This window comes from Monodon monoceros, unplaced genomic scaffold (assembly GCF_005190385.1).
Source record: "Monodon monoceros isolate NGI ecotype Baffin Bay Population unplaced genomic scaffold, NGI_Narwhal_1 Super_Scaffold_1, whole genome shotgun sequence".
Taxonomy (NCBI): domain Eukaryota; kingdom Metazoa; phylum Chordata; class Mammalia; order Artiodactyla; family Monodontidae; genus Monodon; species Monodon monoceros.
In genome coordinates, this window is record NW_021703765.1 from 79555030 (window position 1) to 79569882 (window position 14853).

Consider the following 14853-nt stretch of genomic DNA (forward strand, 5'->3'; position numbering starts at 1 on the left):
TTGTCAAGTCTTCAGAAAGTCAAGAGTTGCTAGGATTGGCCGCTGCAGCTTCTCATGGGATGGCACCAAGGGAAAACATGGGGGAGAGTGGGAGGGGAGGAGAGAGGTGAGAGGAAAGCCAATTTCACCTCCCAAGTCGCGGCGGCAGGGGGCGAGCTCGACCAGCTCCCCGCTCCCGCTCCCGCCGCTTTCTGGGCACGTGACCGCTGTCCAGCCTTCTTGCTTTACGGCCCGTCGCCTGCAGGCGGCAGCGATTACCATGGAGACGGGGCTTGGGTGGCGACCGTAACTAGGGAGCCCTTGGAGGAGAAAGCGGCGGCAGCTGGAGGCCGGGAGGTGGACGAGGGGTTCACGCGGCGGGAAGACCCCGGCCTTTGAGGACCAGGGTGGGCGCGCTCTGTGAGTCAGGGGCGGGGGCCCCGGCAAGGAGGGGCCTGGTGCCTCTTGGGGGGGGCGCTCACCCCCCCTGGGCTCGGCCTGGGGCAGCTCCAGGCAGACCTGAGCTGGAGGAAGGGGCCACGCCTGGGCTTTGTGCCCCCACAGACGCACACACCTGCTCCCCGCACCCCCCATGAGGAATTTGGCAAAGTTTGGCAGTCGGAAGAGGCTCTGTACTAAGGGCCCTAGACTTGAAATCTTAGCAATTTTTCAGATGGCGGAACTGAACATTGAGAGGTCTGCTTCTTACTCGCTGTATGATCTTGAATAAGTCACTTCACCTCTCAGAGCTTCAGACTCTTAAGTTTGCTGTAAGAAATAAACGAGAGAACATGTTAGGCTTTTTAAGTTTCTAGACTGCTACCATTTCTCAAGCAGTCTGTGCTGCAACTGGAGCATTTTACATGCGTCATTTCATCTAATCTTCACAACACCCCCAGAATTTAGGGTTATCATTTTAATTTTGCCTGTGAGCAGATTTAGACTCCGAGGGGTAAAGTGACTTGCCCAAGGTCACAGAGCACCTGAGTGGTGGAACTGGGATTCAATGCCAGGAGAGGCTGACTGGAAAGCCAACACTTTTAACCGCTAAGGTACCTGCTTCTTCCCCTATTCGTATTATTAGAACTGTTGCTAATGCCTGGGTTATCATTTTGCTGCCTGTGGGAATATGAATATATATACACTGAGTTAGAGAGCTCTAAAATTATCCTCAGAAAGATGAGGCCCGGGATCAATATTTTTAAAGATTTGAGACAGGCTTTCCCAGGAGTATGGCATTCTTTTTATTCCCATGGAAAGGAACAGAGCTGGTATTGCACATTTCATTGATGGGTTTGTGGACCAGGAAATCAAAATGGAAAACAGAGGGCCCTGCTGACTTTTATGCTCAAAATTTCTCTAGAGACATCTCCAAAGAGAAGAATGTCAGATGCAGAGGAAAACCCACTGCAAGAAACAGAAGAATATGGAGAAATAGAAATGGAAGAAGGAGAAGAAGAAGAAGAAAAATATCCAGATGATGAAGGGCTAGAAAATATGCAACAGGAGTTAAAAGAAGATAACACATTAGCGTGGAGAGGGTCTCAGGAGGAGGGGGAAGCGGAGGGGGAGGAAGCGGAGGGGAAGGAAGAGGGGGAAGAATTTGGGAAGGAGGAGGCAGCAGGAGCACAGGAAGAAACCACAGTGAAGCCCCAAGAAATCACCAAGTCCATGATCAGTTTGGAGAGACTTACACCAACTGATTCCCAATCAGTCTTGTCAGGAACACTCCCAGTAAGTAGGAATTTTCATTCATTCAATCATTCGTTTGTTCATTCATTCATTCCTAATCATTAATTGAATGCTTGTTACCCACTTACCTGCCAGGCTCTGCGGATATAAAACCAAGTAAGACACAATCCATTCTCTTAAGGAGCTCTAGAGTATGTAGGGAGGCAAACATTATAAAACTAAGTGCAGTGATTGAGAGGTACCTAGGAGATATGTATCTATATAAAGGCCGACTTGACCCAGCTTGGAGGATGATCAGGGAATGCTTCCTGCAGGAGGTGTGTACCAGGGCTGACTTAAAGGACAGGGCTTAGCTGGAGTGTGCTTGTCTAAACAGCCTGTAGAAATCACCTCTGGTCCAAGGAGAAGTGACTCTCTGTGGCTCTGTGGTGGTTTTGGAGGCCACCAGTGCCACTTAGAAGAATAATTTTGCTGTTATGGGTCTGCTAGTAGGCCAAGGATAAACCTGACACACCCACGATTCTTTGAGTACAGAATGTCCCAGGCTCTTTTTAAAAAGTGCTTCATAATTCCGACGTGAGGCTAACACTAAGACTGGCTGATTAGGAAGAGAAAGGAAACTAAATGAGGGCACGTAGCAGCGTGTACTGTATTTGGAATCACAATCTCCTTTCTATTTCTTTTTTAAGAAAACCTATAGTGGTAGAGAGTCAAAGCATTCATTACAATCAGAGCTTTTGGAAACACTCGAACTTCCAAGAAGCATGGCCTCACAATTAGAGTTTCTTGATTTGGATCTAACCACTTCTGCGGAACAACAGCTCAGTTCCCCTGAAAAGCAGCCTTCGGGCGAGCTTGCAGAGAGAACCGACCAGAGGCCCCAAGATGAATTGGGACAAGAAAGGAGACACTTGGAACCAGAAAGGGGAGACTTGGAGCCAGAAAAGAGAGAAGGGAGAAAAGAAAAAAGAGTATTATACGTAAATGAGAAAAAAGAAAAAGAATTCCAGCCCAAAGCAAGCATCCCTAAGGTGTCACTGGTCTCCACTGCCACCGAGGACATTTTGTTCCAAAAGGATGACGGTGCCAACGTGTATCCCTTGGTAAGTGCAACATGCTTCTAAATTTCCCCCAGTGTTTTGAGAGTATTGTGAAATAGGGGAATTTTATGCATATGGAAAAAAATACCACCAGAAAGCTCCTTTTTAAGCTAATCACAGACCTGTGTCTTTGTAAAGTTCAGTTTGGAGCTGTGGCTGGACATGTGTGACAGTATGTGGACAGGAACGCTGCATCTGGGTTCAGCAGCGTTGCTCTGCAGGCAGGAAATTCCACACGTGGTTTGTCCGTTGTATAGGACGCTGTTTTCTTGGGGGAGACTCAGAATCGACCTCTCCCCTTTCCCCTCTCTTCTCGCTCCGTCTCTCTCCCTCCCTTTCCCTCTCTCTCTCCCACATCATGATACTCCTCCTCCGTACCACCAATTCCTTGCCTTTCCCTCCTCTCCTCGCCTCTTCTGCTGTAACTGGCTTGATCCCTTTACCAGCTCCTAAAACCACCACAGGTTCCTAAAACTATCCATCCCAAGATAGATCAGTAAGTCAAAGGTCTGGAAAAAGTGAAAGCCACCGGGAAAAGCACCAGGCAGTCCAAAGGAGTCTGCCTTTGCTGCCGCTGACAGTGTTCCAGGGAGGCGCCATCTGCGAGGGTAAAAATATTATCATTTGCCAAGAGAAAGAAGAGGAGGTTTTTTTTTTCCCTTCTCCTTCTTTCTTCCTCCATCTGCTACTTTCTGAAAATTGTTTCCTAGGATTCATCTTTTTTTCTCCCCCCACTGTAGATTCATGCCTTTGGAAGATTTGTAAGTGATGGACTGTGTACTTAATGCAGTTCCTAACACAGAGTGAGCACTTGACAAGTGTTAACAACTAGGTGATGGTGGTGACGGTTGTGCTGGTGGTGGTGACGGAAGGATGCCGAGGGGGAAGTGCAGAGAACTGACAGCCTCCTTTCTGTAGATTTGGCTGACTTTGAGCAATGGAGTTAAAGGTTCAAGCTTGCAATTGCTCAGTCTGAAAGAAAGAATAATTGAGTTTATTTATTTATTTGGCCACACTGAGCGGCATGTTGGATCTTAGTTCCCCAGTCAGAAATTGAACCCTTGCCCTCTGCAGTGGAAGCTCAGAGTCCTAATCACTGGACTGCCACGGAAGTCCCAAGAATAATTGAGTTTTAGAGCCCATGAAGACATTTGTCTTGTTTAGCCAACTAACCAGAAATCAAGTAACGTCACTAATTAGAGCAAGCGATCTTTTTATCCAGGCCCCAGCTACCTGGACTTGACAAAAGCCACTACACAGGTCTGGGCCCCCTGTTAGCCTTGGACTCACCGCAGAACCAAATTTTCCTAGGCCTTCTCTCTTTGCGGGTTTGCTTAGCTCTTTGGGTGTGCCGTCTTTCTTTTTCCTTTCCTTTCACCTTTATTGTTTCTTCTTTTTGTTAAAATGAATTAGTGCTCTTTATAAAAAAAATATACAAAGGCAAAGATTCCTCCTCTCGAACACACTCCCATCCCAATCCCATTTTCCTGAGGTGACTACTGTTGCAGTTTGGTATAACTATCTCTCCAGACCTTTGTTGGTACATATATAAACACGTATCTGTGTGCACACACGCACACGATCTGTGTTTTTAGTTGTTTGTTTTTGCAGTGAGATATTCTGCATTTCTGCATGAACGTTTTTGCACTTAACATGTCTTAGAGGATTTTTGGTATCAGTGCATGTATGTCCACTTCCTCATTTTAGATTCGGCTGTTTCCTTATTGATGGCCATTTATGCTGTTTCTAATTTCTTGCTCTCACCAAAGGTGCTTCAGTAAGTGTGTGCCTCTCCATCTCTGTGCTCGCAGCATCCTCCTTTTCCTTTGGGCTCCCCCAGCTTATCCCAAAGGCCTGTAATAACTCGCAGTGCTCATGGTAAATAGACCTAACCATGAATACCATCTCCAGCCAAGTAACAAGGTATCATGTGTTTATGAGAAGGAATCATATAACTATCAAATACAGTGAAATCTGATTTTGACAATAAAGTTTTGTTTTCCAGATGACCATGTTTTAGAAGAAGATTGATGTAAGAGGTGGCTGTCTCCGTCATCATTCGCCATGAGTGTTAAAACTAGTGCAAAATGCGATGAGCGTTAGTACTGTGTGATTTCGGTTAACGTGAGGGCTGCTCAAGCAAGGAAGTTCTGTTACTACTGAGTGAGATCAGCCTAGTTTTGACCTTGAAAGAGGTTTACCTGGAGACAGGAGTCTAGTTAAGAGTGTTTTCTTTTTATAACTAATCTGTTAAATCTCAAAACAAATTTCTAGGACGACTATAAGGCCTTTTAGAATTAACAGGTTTCCAAAAGAACCATCTCACTTGAAGAAATTGGCTCTTAAGAACCAGCCAGATATGAAATAGTTCCGTTCCTAGAAGTTGCAGCTTGAGGCAATTATGATTCCGTGATTCTACCACTCACACCCACACAATAAAAGACCTAAATATAAATATAAATTACAGCGAATGAGCAGATGGAATCAGGAGAGAATGGGGAATGAAGGGTGTAGGAGAGAGAAATTGGCCACGTTGCCCACTCTGTCTTGGGAGAAATACACGGTACATCAATTTAACCTTAAGTATCATTCAAAGATCAGAAAGGAAACTCACCAGATTTCATTTCTTTATTTTTTTTTTCTTTCGGCCGTGAGGCACGCAGGATCTTAGTTCCCCGACCAGGGATGGAACCCGTGCCCCCTGCAGTGGCAGCTCGGAGTCTTAACCATTGGACCGCCAGGGAAATCCCATCACCAGATTTCATTTCTATGCTCCAATATAACCCACTGATTTTTGGTAACTAACCACTTAGCCATCACTTTAAATACTCTACCACATCAGCCTTGGTTAATTTTTTAAATAGACTTTATTATTTGGGGGCAGTTTTAGGTTTATAGAAAAATGGAATGAAAAACACAGAATTCCCACATACTCCCTTGTGCCTCCTTCCCCCCTCGTCTCCTCTATTATTACCATCTTGCATTAGTGCAGTACATTTGTCGCAATTGATGAGCCAATATGGATGAATTAGAATTACCTAAAGTCCATAGTTTACCTTAGGGTTCACTCTGTGATGTACCTTCTCTGGTCTTTGACAAATGCATAATGACATGTATCTACCATTGTTGTTTGATACAGAGTAGTTTCACTGCCCTAAAAATGTCCTGTGCCCTACCTGTTCATCTCTCCCTCCCCCTTATCCCCCCCCCCCACAAGCCCCTGACAACCATTGATTTTTATTGTCTCCATAGTTTTGCCTTTTCCACAGTGTCATGTAGTTGGAATCATACAGTTTGTGGCCTTTTCAGGCTGGCTTCTTTCACTTAGCAACATGCATTTAAGGTTCCTCCACATCTTTTCATGGCTTGCAAGCTCATTTCTTTTTATTGCTGAATAATATTCCATTGTATGAACGTACCACAGTTTATCCGTAATTTTTGTAAGAGACGTTGAATACAAAAATATACATAAACAAACTGCTATTGAATTGGAAGCAGTAGTTGGATAGTACCTATTATTTTTCATTTCATGAAATTTTTATTTTGGACTTGTTCCTGGCAGTGTGGAATTTTTAATCCTCCTGAGGGAATTTTGTCTCTTTTATACTTTATCCTTCCAGGGAAAATCGTGTATAAGGAACAAATACCCAGGCTGAATAATTGCCTTTCTTATGAAGTTACTTAGTGACTTTATTATAACTTGTCCATTCTACGTACTCTCATTCAGTAAATTGAATTTCACGACATTAAGTGCTCACTGTGTGTCTGGTACTGAGCTGGGTCTAGGTCCTGGGGAGAAGATGAATAGGAAGTTGTTTCTATTTACTGTTGAAGACTTTCTTCTTTTGAAGGAAACGTCTTTATTGAAATATAACGTATAAACAGAAAGCGCACACGCAAGTGTAGAACTCATTGAATTCTTACACAGTAAACACGCCTGTGTAAGCACCACGTAGCTTTTCTTTTCTTTTTATATCAAGGTAGAATTCCCATCCATAAAATCCATCCTCTTAACTTTTTCTTAAAAGATTGTGGTAAAAGGCACATAACATAAAATTTACCACCTTAACCATTTTTATGTGTAAAAGCTCAATGGTATTAAACACATTCACATGGTTGTGTAGCCACCATCATCACCCATCCCCATAACCCTCTTCATCTTGTGAAACACACACTGTACCCACAAACACCAGCTCCCCAACCCCACCCCGGTCCCTGGCTAACTGCCCTTCTACTTTCTGTCTCTATGAATTTGACTACTCTAGGGACCTCATATAAGTGGAACCATTCAGTTCATATTTGTCTTTTTGTGACTGGTGTATTTTACTTATATAATATCCTCAAGGTCCGTCCATGTCGGAGCATGTGTCAGAATCTCCATCCCTTTGGAGGCTAAATAATACTCACCTTTTGTTTATCCATTCATCTGTTGATGGACACTGGCTTCTTTTCCACCTTTTGGTTACTGTGAAATATGCTGCTATGGACACGGGTGTACACATATCTCTTTGAGACCCTGTTTCCTGTTCTTTGGGGTAGATACCCAGAAGTGTAATTGCTGGAGTATATGGTAATTGTATTTTCAGTTTTTTGAGGAACCTCCATACTGTTTTCCACAGCAGCTGCACCATTTCACACTCCCACCAGTAACGCACAAGGGTCCCAGTTTCTCCACATCCTTGTAAAGTTTACCCTTTAAAATTAAAAAGAGTTTTTAAAATTTATTTTTGTTGAAATATAGTTGATTTACAATGTTGTGTTAGTTTCAGGGGTACAGCAAAGTGATTCATATGTATACGTATATATATATATTCTTTTTCAGATTCTTTTCCCTTATAGGTTATTACAAGATATTGAGTATCTGTGCTATACAGTAGGTCCTTGTTGGTTACCTATTTTATACATAGTAGTGTGTATCTGTTAATCCCCAACTCCTAATTTATCCCTCCCACCCCCCTTCCCCCTTTTGTAACCATAAGTTTGTTTTCTATGTCTGAAAATTTCCCTTTTCCAGTGTACAGTTGATTGGTTTGTAGCCTGTTCTCAGAACGTTTCCGTCGCCCCAGAAAGAAACCCATACGCAGTAAGCGGTCGCTCCCCATTCCCGCTCCCCTCACCCCCTGGCAACCACTCATCTGCTTTCTGTCTCTAGGGATCTGCCTGTTCTGGACGTTTTATGTGGATGGGGTCACACAGTATGTGGTCCTTTGCATCTGGCTCCTTTCACGTAGCATCACGTTTTCAGGCGTCATCCACGGTGTAGCGTGCTCTTGAGGACTTCTCAAGGTGATGTCTCTTCATTGGCTGGTGATGTGAATCCTTCTCCTCCAGGACTCAGGCAGGGAGTACCCGGTGTCACAGCTCTGGGTTCGTGCACCGTAGTGTCTTCCCGGTTTTACCTTTGTCTTCCAGGCCATGACCTGGTCATTCGGATGGAACAGTTCCCTTCCTGTTTACTACATTCAAGATGAAAACCAGAGAGTTCTTCTGTATGCCAGTGCTCACACTGCGGTCATCTACAATGTCTTCAAGAATAACCAGCACCATCTTCAGGTTTGCAGGTTTTCTTACTTCAAGTGAAAGAGGTTGTTTTTAACCTGAATACAGCACTTTGGTTGTTATTGTTGTTGCTTTTTAATTAATTAATTAATTTATTTTTGGCTGCGTTGGGTCTTTGTTGCTGTGTGCAGGCTTTCTCTAGTTACGGCGAGCAGGGGCTACTTTTTGTTGTGGTGCGCAGGCTTCTCATTGCGGTGGCTTCTCTTGCTGCGGAGCACGGGCTCTAGGTGCGCAGGCTTCAGTAGTTGTGGCATGCGGGCCCAGTAGTTGTGGCTCGTGGGCTCTAGAGCACAGGCTCAGCAGTTGTGGCGCACGGGCTTAGTTGCTCCGCGGCATGTGGGATCTTCCCGGACCAGGGCTCGAACCAGTGTCCCCTGCATTGGCAGGTGGATTCTTAACCACTGTGCCACCAGGGAAGTCCAGCACTTTGGTTTTTATTTCAGGGGTCAACTTCATTCCATCTCATACACATTTTCCCTCTTCTCTTCTGAACCATAGCAAATTTTTTTTTAGGAACACATTTTATTGTGCGTTTTCTTTCTGATTCTAATCAGAATAGTAGTTGACTTTAATATTATAGTAACTAAAATCTAAAGCATCTGTATTTTTTACATTTCTGTAAAAATGTGGTCAGGAGAGACCATGTTGTCTCCACAGGACTATGGTGAGATGCAAAGGGCAGGGATTCGAACCTAATTAACACTCAGACTCCTTTCCAGGGCTCAAAGGGCTTTGATCCTCCTACTCCTGCTGAGAAATGAGTGTTAATATTCCCATTTCACAGGAGAGGAAACTGAGGCTCAGAGGGATTTAGCTGACTTGCCCAAGGCTGTGCTAGCAGATGCTGAAGCCAGGTCTTACATCCAGGTCTCCTGACTTCAAAGCATTAAGTAGGTCAGTCTTTCCTCCTGTCTCCTCCCTCCAGCACTTGGCTTTATTTACACCCTGCTCTGTGCCTCCCCGAATGCCCCACATGCCTGCCTTCCCCTCACCGCTCTGCCTCCTCTGTTCCGGATATTTTTGACCCCTTTTTCATCATTTACCTGTCCAAATGTCACGTTTTCCTGGTGTCCGACTTTCCACTAGTTAACCCGGTAAACAGTTCCGTGTTACCCTTTTCAGTTGACATATAAGGACCTTCCTTAGTCAATGCCTAGATCAGAAACTTCACAAAGTATTTTCCAAGAGCTCAGCCAGTATTCAGCATCGTGCCAGGGATCCAAGACACGTGGGTGTAACTTAAGGAATTTGCTTTCTAGAAGTCCTGAAATACACACACAGTCAGCAAGCAGACCTTCTCAGAGCTTAGTTGAATGTGTAGCACTGAGCACAGAGGTAGCAGCAGGGGGAGAAAGCACAGTGTGGTGGGCAGGCTCAGAGTCAGGGGGGCGGGCAGGGCAGAGGGGCTGAGAAGTAGGGAGGCGTCTAGCCTCCGCAGAGTTGGATGGCTGGGAGTGGCCTTGGCCATTCGTTCGTTCATTCATTCATCCCACGTGTATTTATCATAACCACTATGTTTCAGGTGATGGCTCTGTAGTCATGAACAAAATAGATCTAGTCCCCCCTCATGGAGAGACAGTCGTTAAACAAGTGAGCATAGAAGCATATACCTAAAGATTTTAACAGTTGCTCGAAAGGAAACGTGAAAATGCTCTAAGAGGGAAGAATCAGGGTGAGAGGAGATTCCTCTGGATTGGGTGGGCAGGGAATAAAAAAGTGCTGTTTGTGCCAAGACGTGAAGGCTGAGCATGAGCTAGCCCGGGGCCGTTTTGCCGGGGAACAGCATCCCAGACAGACAGAGCTCCGAGTTTTCAGGCCTCGTGCGTGAGGCCCATAGAGAGGCCAGAGTGACCGAGGGGTGACACGGAAGGAGGGAAACAGGGGTTGTTTCCCGGCTGCCATCTTGTTTGTGTTTCCGGAAGATTCCTCTGTTGTGTGGGGAAGATCGTAGGAGGATATGAGTGAAAGCAGAGGCCCGTGAGGAGGCTTTGGTTCCAGAGCTGCTCAGTGACCTGAGTGAGCAGTTTTGGGGGAGATGAGGCTGGTAGAGAGGTTCGAGGGGGCTGGAGGTGGGGTGACCTAGACATGTATTCTCAACGTGGGTTCAGAGTTGGGTATACGCCTCGACCCCTAGGAAGCCACTGTTCTTGCAGGGAGTGCAGCTTACCCTGAGAGTGTTTTGAGGGGAAGTTTGAAAACCTCCGGCTGTAGAGAAACACCAGGGAAGGCGGGTGGGAGTAGGATTTTCAGCCAGCGGCATCTGGAAAGGGAGCTCAGGTGTGCCTCCTGGGCCCCGCCTTTCCTGCTGGTGCCAGGGCTGGGCCCCCCACAACCCCTGTCTCAGAGCGACTTCTCTCCACGTCTGCAGGGCCACCCCAACGTCATCTCCTGCCTCTGCATCAGTGAAGACAGGCGCTGGGTCGCCACGGCTGACAAAGGGCCCGACTGCCTGATAATCATATGGGACTGCTTCACGGGGTAGGCATGTCGCAGCCACTTCCCCCCGCGTTTTTGTACAGTGTCTGCCACCGTGACCCGCAAAAAAAGGAGTCATGCCGGTCCAGGGATACAGAAGCTGGTGCTGGGAGGCAGGGCGAGGGGCGAGGTTCTCAGGGGAGGTTGTCTTATTGCCTCAAGGTCTGTTGGGATGACATTACTTTGGTGAATTTCCCATGGGTGATTCTTGGCTCTCTAAGCCCAGAAACTTGGTTTGTCGGTGGCCCCCAGGCAGACTGGGCTGAGGGAGGCTAACTCACACTCACCCAGCTGGGAGACCCAGAGAAATTATGTGACTTTCACCATCTGCCAAAAAAAAAAAAAAAGACTAATCGTACTTACTGTCTTCATTTCCCCGGGCTCTGTAAGAAATTACCCCAATCTGGGTGGCTTAAAATCACAGAAATTTATTTTCTCACTGTTCATGAGGCCAAATGTCTGAAATTGGGGAGTCTGCAGGGAGCTCCTGGGGCCCTGAGAGAGAATCTGTCCCATGCTCCCCTCCTCCTTTGGGTGGTTGCTGGCATCCTTGGTGGTCCTTGACCTGTAGACACGTCACTCCAGCCTCTGCTTCCATCTTCATGTGGCGTTTCCCCCTCTGTGTCTCTCTGTAAGGTCTTCTCTTTTATAAGGACTCCAGTCATTGGGTTTAGGGTCCACCCTAACCAGTATGACCTCATCTTAACTAATTACATCCGCAGAGACTCTCTTTCTGTATAAGCTCGCTTCTGAGGTTCTGGGTGGAATGAATTTCGAGGGGGCGCCATTTGATCTACTCTACTTACCCTACGGGATTGTTAGGAAGATCCAGAGCACAGCACCTGGCCCAGGAGAGATGCTCACAGATGTGTGTCCTTTCATAATTCCTGGTCCTAGAGGCAGAGAGTAGTGCTAGATTCACTGACAAGATTGTAAGGCCTTGGTTGGGTGTGTAGGGGGGTGGGATGGGGGGAGGTGGGGGGTGGACGAGTCCAGATGGAGAAGAAGTTTAGGAAGAAGTTATGTTGAATGTTCTGTGACATAGGAACTGCTCTCTCCCAGGTGACCGGTGGCCTCCATAGGGCCATATTACCTAATCATTTCCCCTGGCCCCTCTGACACCATGTCCCCTGGTCCTCATCCTGCTTGCTGTCTGTTCCCTCTCAGACTCTTTTCAGCCTCATCCTCCTCTGGCCATTCCTTAGCTGTGGCCTCAGGGCGTGAGGACGCTGTTGGTGATGTTCTCCAGTCAGGCAGGAGCAGAGCCAGGGTTTGAAACTGCGCCATCTTACTCATCTTACTCTCAACAGCCGTTGAGAGGACTGCTGGAGGACAGTCCACCTGCATGTCCCGTGGGCATCTCCTGCTAAAATGTCCAAAAGTCCTGCGCCTCCACCTCCAAATAACTTCTGAACCCACATCCACCGCCTCTGCCCACCCTCTCCTGCTTGGGCCATTGCAGTAGCCTCCTGACCGATCTCCCCCACTGCAGTTTCGCTCTTCAACCCAGCCTCCGTGACACTGAACCACTTTTAAGTGTATATACAATTCACTGGCATTGATGACATTCACAGTGTTGTGCAGCCGTCACCACTATTTCCAGAACACTCGCAGCACCCAATCAGAAGATCTGAACTAATGAAGTCCTCATTCTCCCCTCCCCTCAACCTCTAATCTACTTTCTAGCTGTAAAGATTTGCCTATTCTGGACATCTCATGTCCATGGAATCATACAATATGTGGCTTTTGTGTCTGGCTTCTTTTACTTATAATATTTTCAAAATTCTTCCATGTTGTAGCATGAATCAGTACTCCATTCCTTTTTTTAGCTGTTTAAGATTCCATTGCATGGATATAACACATTTTGTTTATCCATTCATCTGTTGATTTTTTTTTTTTTTTTTTTGCGGTACGCAGGCCTCTCACTGTTGTGGCCTCTCCTGTTGTGGAGCACAGGCTCCGGACGCACAGGCTCAGCGGCCATGGCTCACGGGCCCAGCCGCTCCACGGCACGCGGGATCCTCACGGACCGGGGCATGAACCCGCATCCCCTGCATTGGCAGGTGGACTCCCAACCACTGCGCCACCAGGGAAGCCCCCTGATGTTGTTTTAAGTGCACATGTGTAAGGGGACTTCCCTGGTGGTCCAGTAGTTAAGACTCCGTGCTTCCACTGCAGGGGCCACGGGTTCGATCCCTGGTCAGGGAACTAAGATCCTGCCTGCCTCGAGGCCAAAAAAAAAAACACACATGTATGGCCATCATCATATATCATCATATGGTTTTTCTTTACAACATTTTGAGCATGATCTTTTCCCATGCGCAAAATCCTAACGGGCTCCCCTGCTGCCCGTTGTCAGCTCAGCCCTTGTTACAGGGAGTACACGCTCACATCCTAGCCATGCAAACACTTCCCCCACGAAATCAAATTCCCGTCTGCTTGCCTAGCGGTCATCTCTAGTGATTACATGCTTTTCAGCTGCAAGAAATGGCACATCCACCTGACACACACGAGGGAAAGTCATCTCCTGCATCAGGAAGTCCTGAGGCAGGAAGGATGGGCCCCTCTGGTGCCTCTCTTCTCTCAAGCCTTTGCTGACAGCTCCCCTGCCCCAGGCAGAGCTGGCCTCCATTCAAACAGTGTTTATCCTTTGCTTTTTTCTTGTTTATAGAGCTGTCTCCCCCACTAGACCGGAGGTGACTCTGGCAGTCATTTTTTAAAATTACAAAGTGAAGTGTATCTGTGGTTAACAATTAAAATGATATGTCCGTATGAGTTTTATGATATTGCAAATGATGACTCTGGGAACCCAGAAGGGATTCTCTGGTTTTAGAATTAATATTCACCTTATTAAAGTGATAAATGGTACTTCTTCCTTGAGATATTAGTTCAACTTAAATCTTACTCTGTAAATCTAGCGTATTTTTGCAATTGCCTATAAGGGGGCTTTGATTAATGTTTGGTCTCACAAATTTTATTAACTCCTTTTAAATATTTTAACTGCATTTAGAAATTGAGTATATTCAGTTTCATCTTTAAGTTCTTCAGTAGTCTGATTAACAAATAAATCCTTCACCAGTACTTAAGTAATTCTTGTAAATCTAATAAATTAGACATAAATATGGCAAGTCCTAAGTTCTCTTAAGTGTTCACGTATTGTTTATAAACCTAATACAATTTGAATTTAAAATCACAAGCCTAAATCAACTACAGACTTTCAATTAGAATCACAAATTAATCTGTTAGAGACTCTAATATGTTAAATTCTGTTAAACATGACGCATTCTTTAAAAAAAGTAACAAATTCTCTTATCACAAATATGTTAAGAGTACAGGTCCAACTGACTTATCTTCTCTGCATTTAATTCTAAATATCCCTGGGGATGAGATACACCTTCCCACAAAGAACGTCATTATGTCATTCCCAACAACTTTAGGACTCCCTTCCCAAGGCAATTTTTGGGGCCACGTCTCAGTGGGATAAAATATCTCAAGTGACAGAGAACCAGACAGGTCCTCAGCTAGGGCACAGACTTGGTTCCAGCCAATTGGGACACCGATGTGACATACTGAGGCTTGTGTGACATACTGAGGCCTGTGTATATTCGCTGTAACAAGGTCTCCATAATGAAAAAGCAACGGGGGGTCTGCATAGCCCGCATTCCGGGATTAAGTCTTCCTACCACCCACTCTTCCAGTGGAAGTCAGGGACCCCCACCACATCACAGCTTACTTCCATCATTGCTCCAGCTATTTCTTGCATTTCTTTGGCTCTCTCAGGTATTCAGATATCATCTAATTAAATTTTGCGTGTGTTAAGGCTTTTTCTGCATCTTACAGTTCTAAAGTCTTGCCAGTGACACAATACAGATGTGTAAGAAAAAAAAAAAGTAAGTCCCCCTTCACCCAAACCTATATCCAGAGTCACCATTGTAGTTTGGAGTTCATTCCTCCAGACTTTTTTCTATACACACACACACACACACACACACACACACACACTCTCTCTCTCTCTCTCTCTCTCTCTCTCTCTCTCTCTCTCTCTCTC

At 45.8% G+C, this 14853-nt stretch overlaps 1 protein-coding gene across 1 annotated transcript in view; it reads left to right on the top strand.

Annotated features, from left to right (window-relative positions):
- Window positions 1-1071: 1071 nt before the first annotated feature.
- The window catches only part of WDR66 (WD repeat domain 66), a 73084-nt gene continuing 59302 nt past the window's right edge, over window positions 1072-14853 (top strand). The window contains exons 1-4 of the mRNA XM_029218414.1: window positions 1072-1713; window positions 2361-2774; window positions 8184-8324; window positions 10699-10808. Of these exons, the coding sequence (XP_029074247.1) occupies window positions 1324-1713; window positions 2361-2774; window positions 8184-8324; window positions 10699-10808 (1055 nt within the window). The 5' untranslated portion in view covers window positions 1072-1323. The remainder of the gene's footprint in view (window positions 1714-2360; window positions 2775-8183; window positions 8325-10698; window positions 10809-14853) is intronic.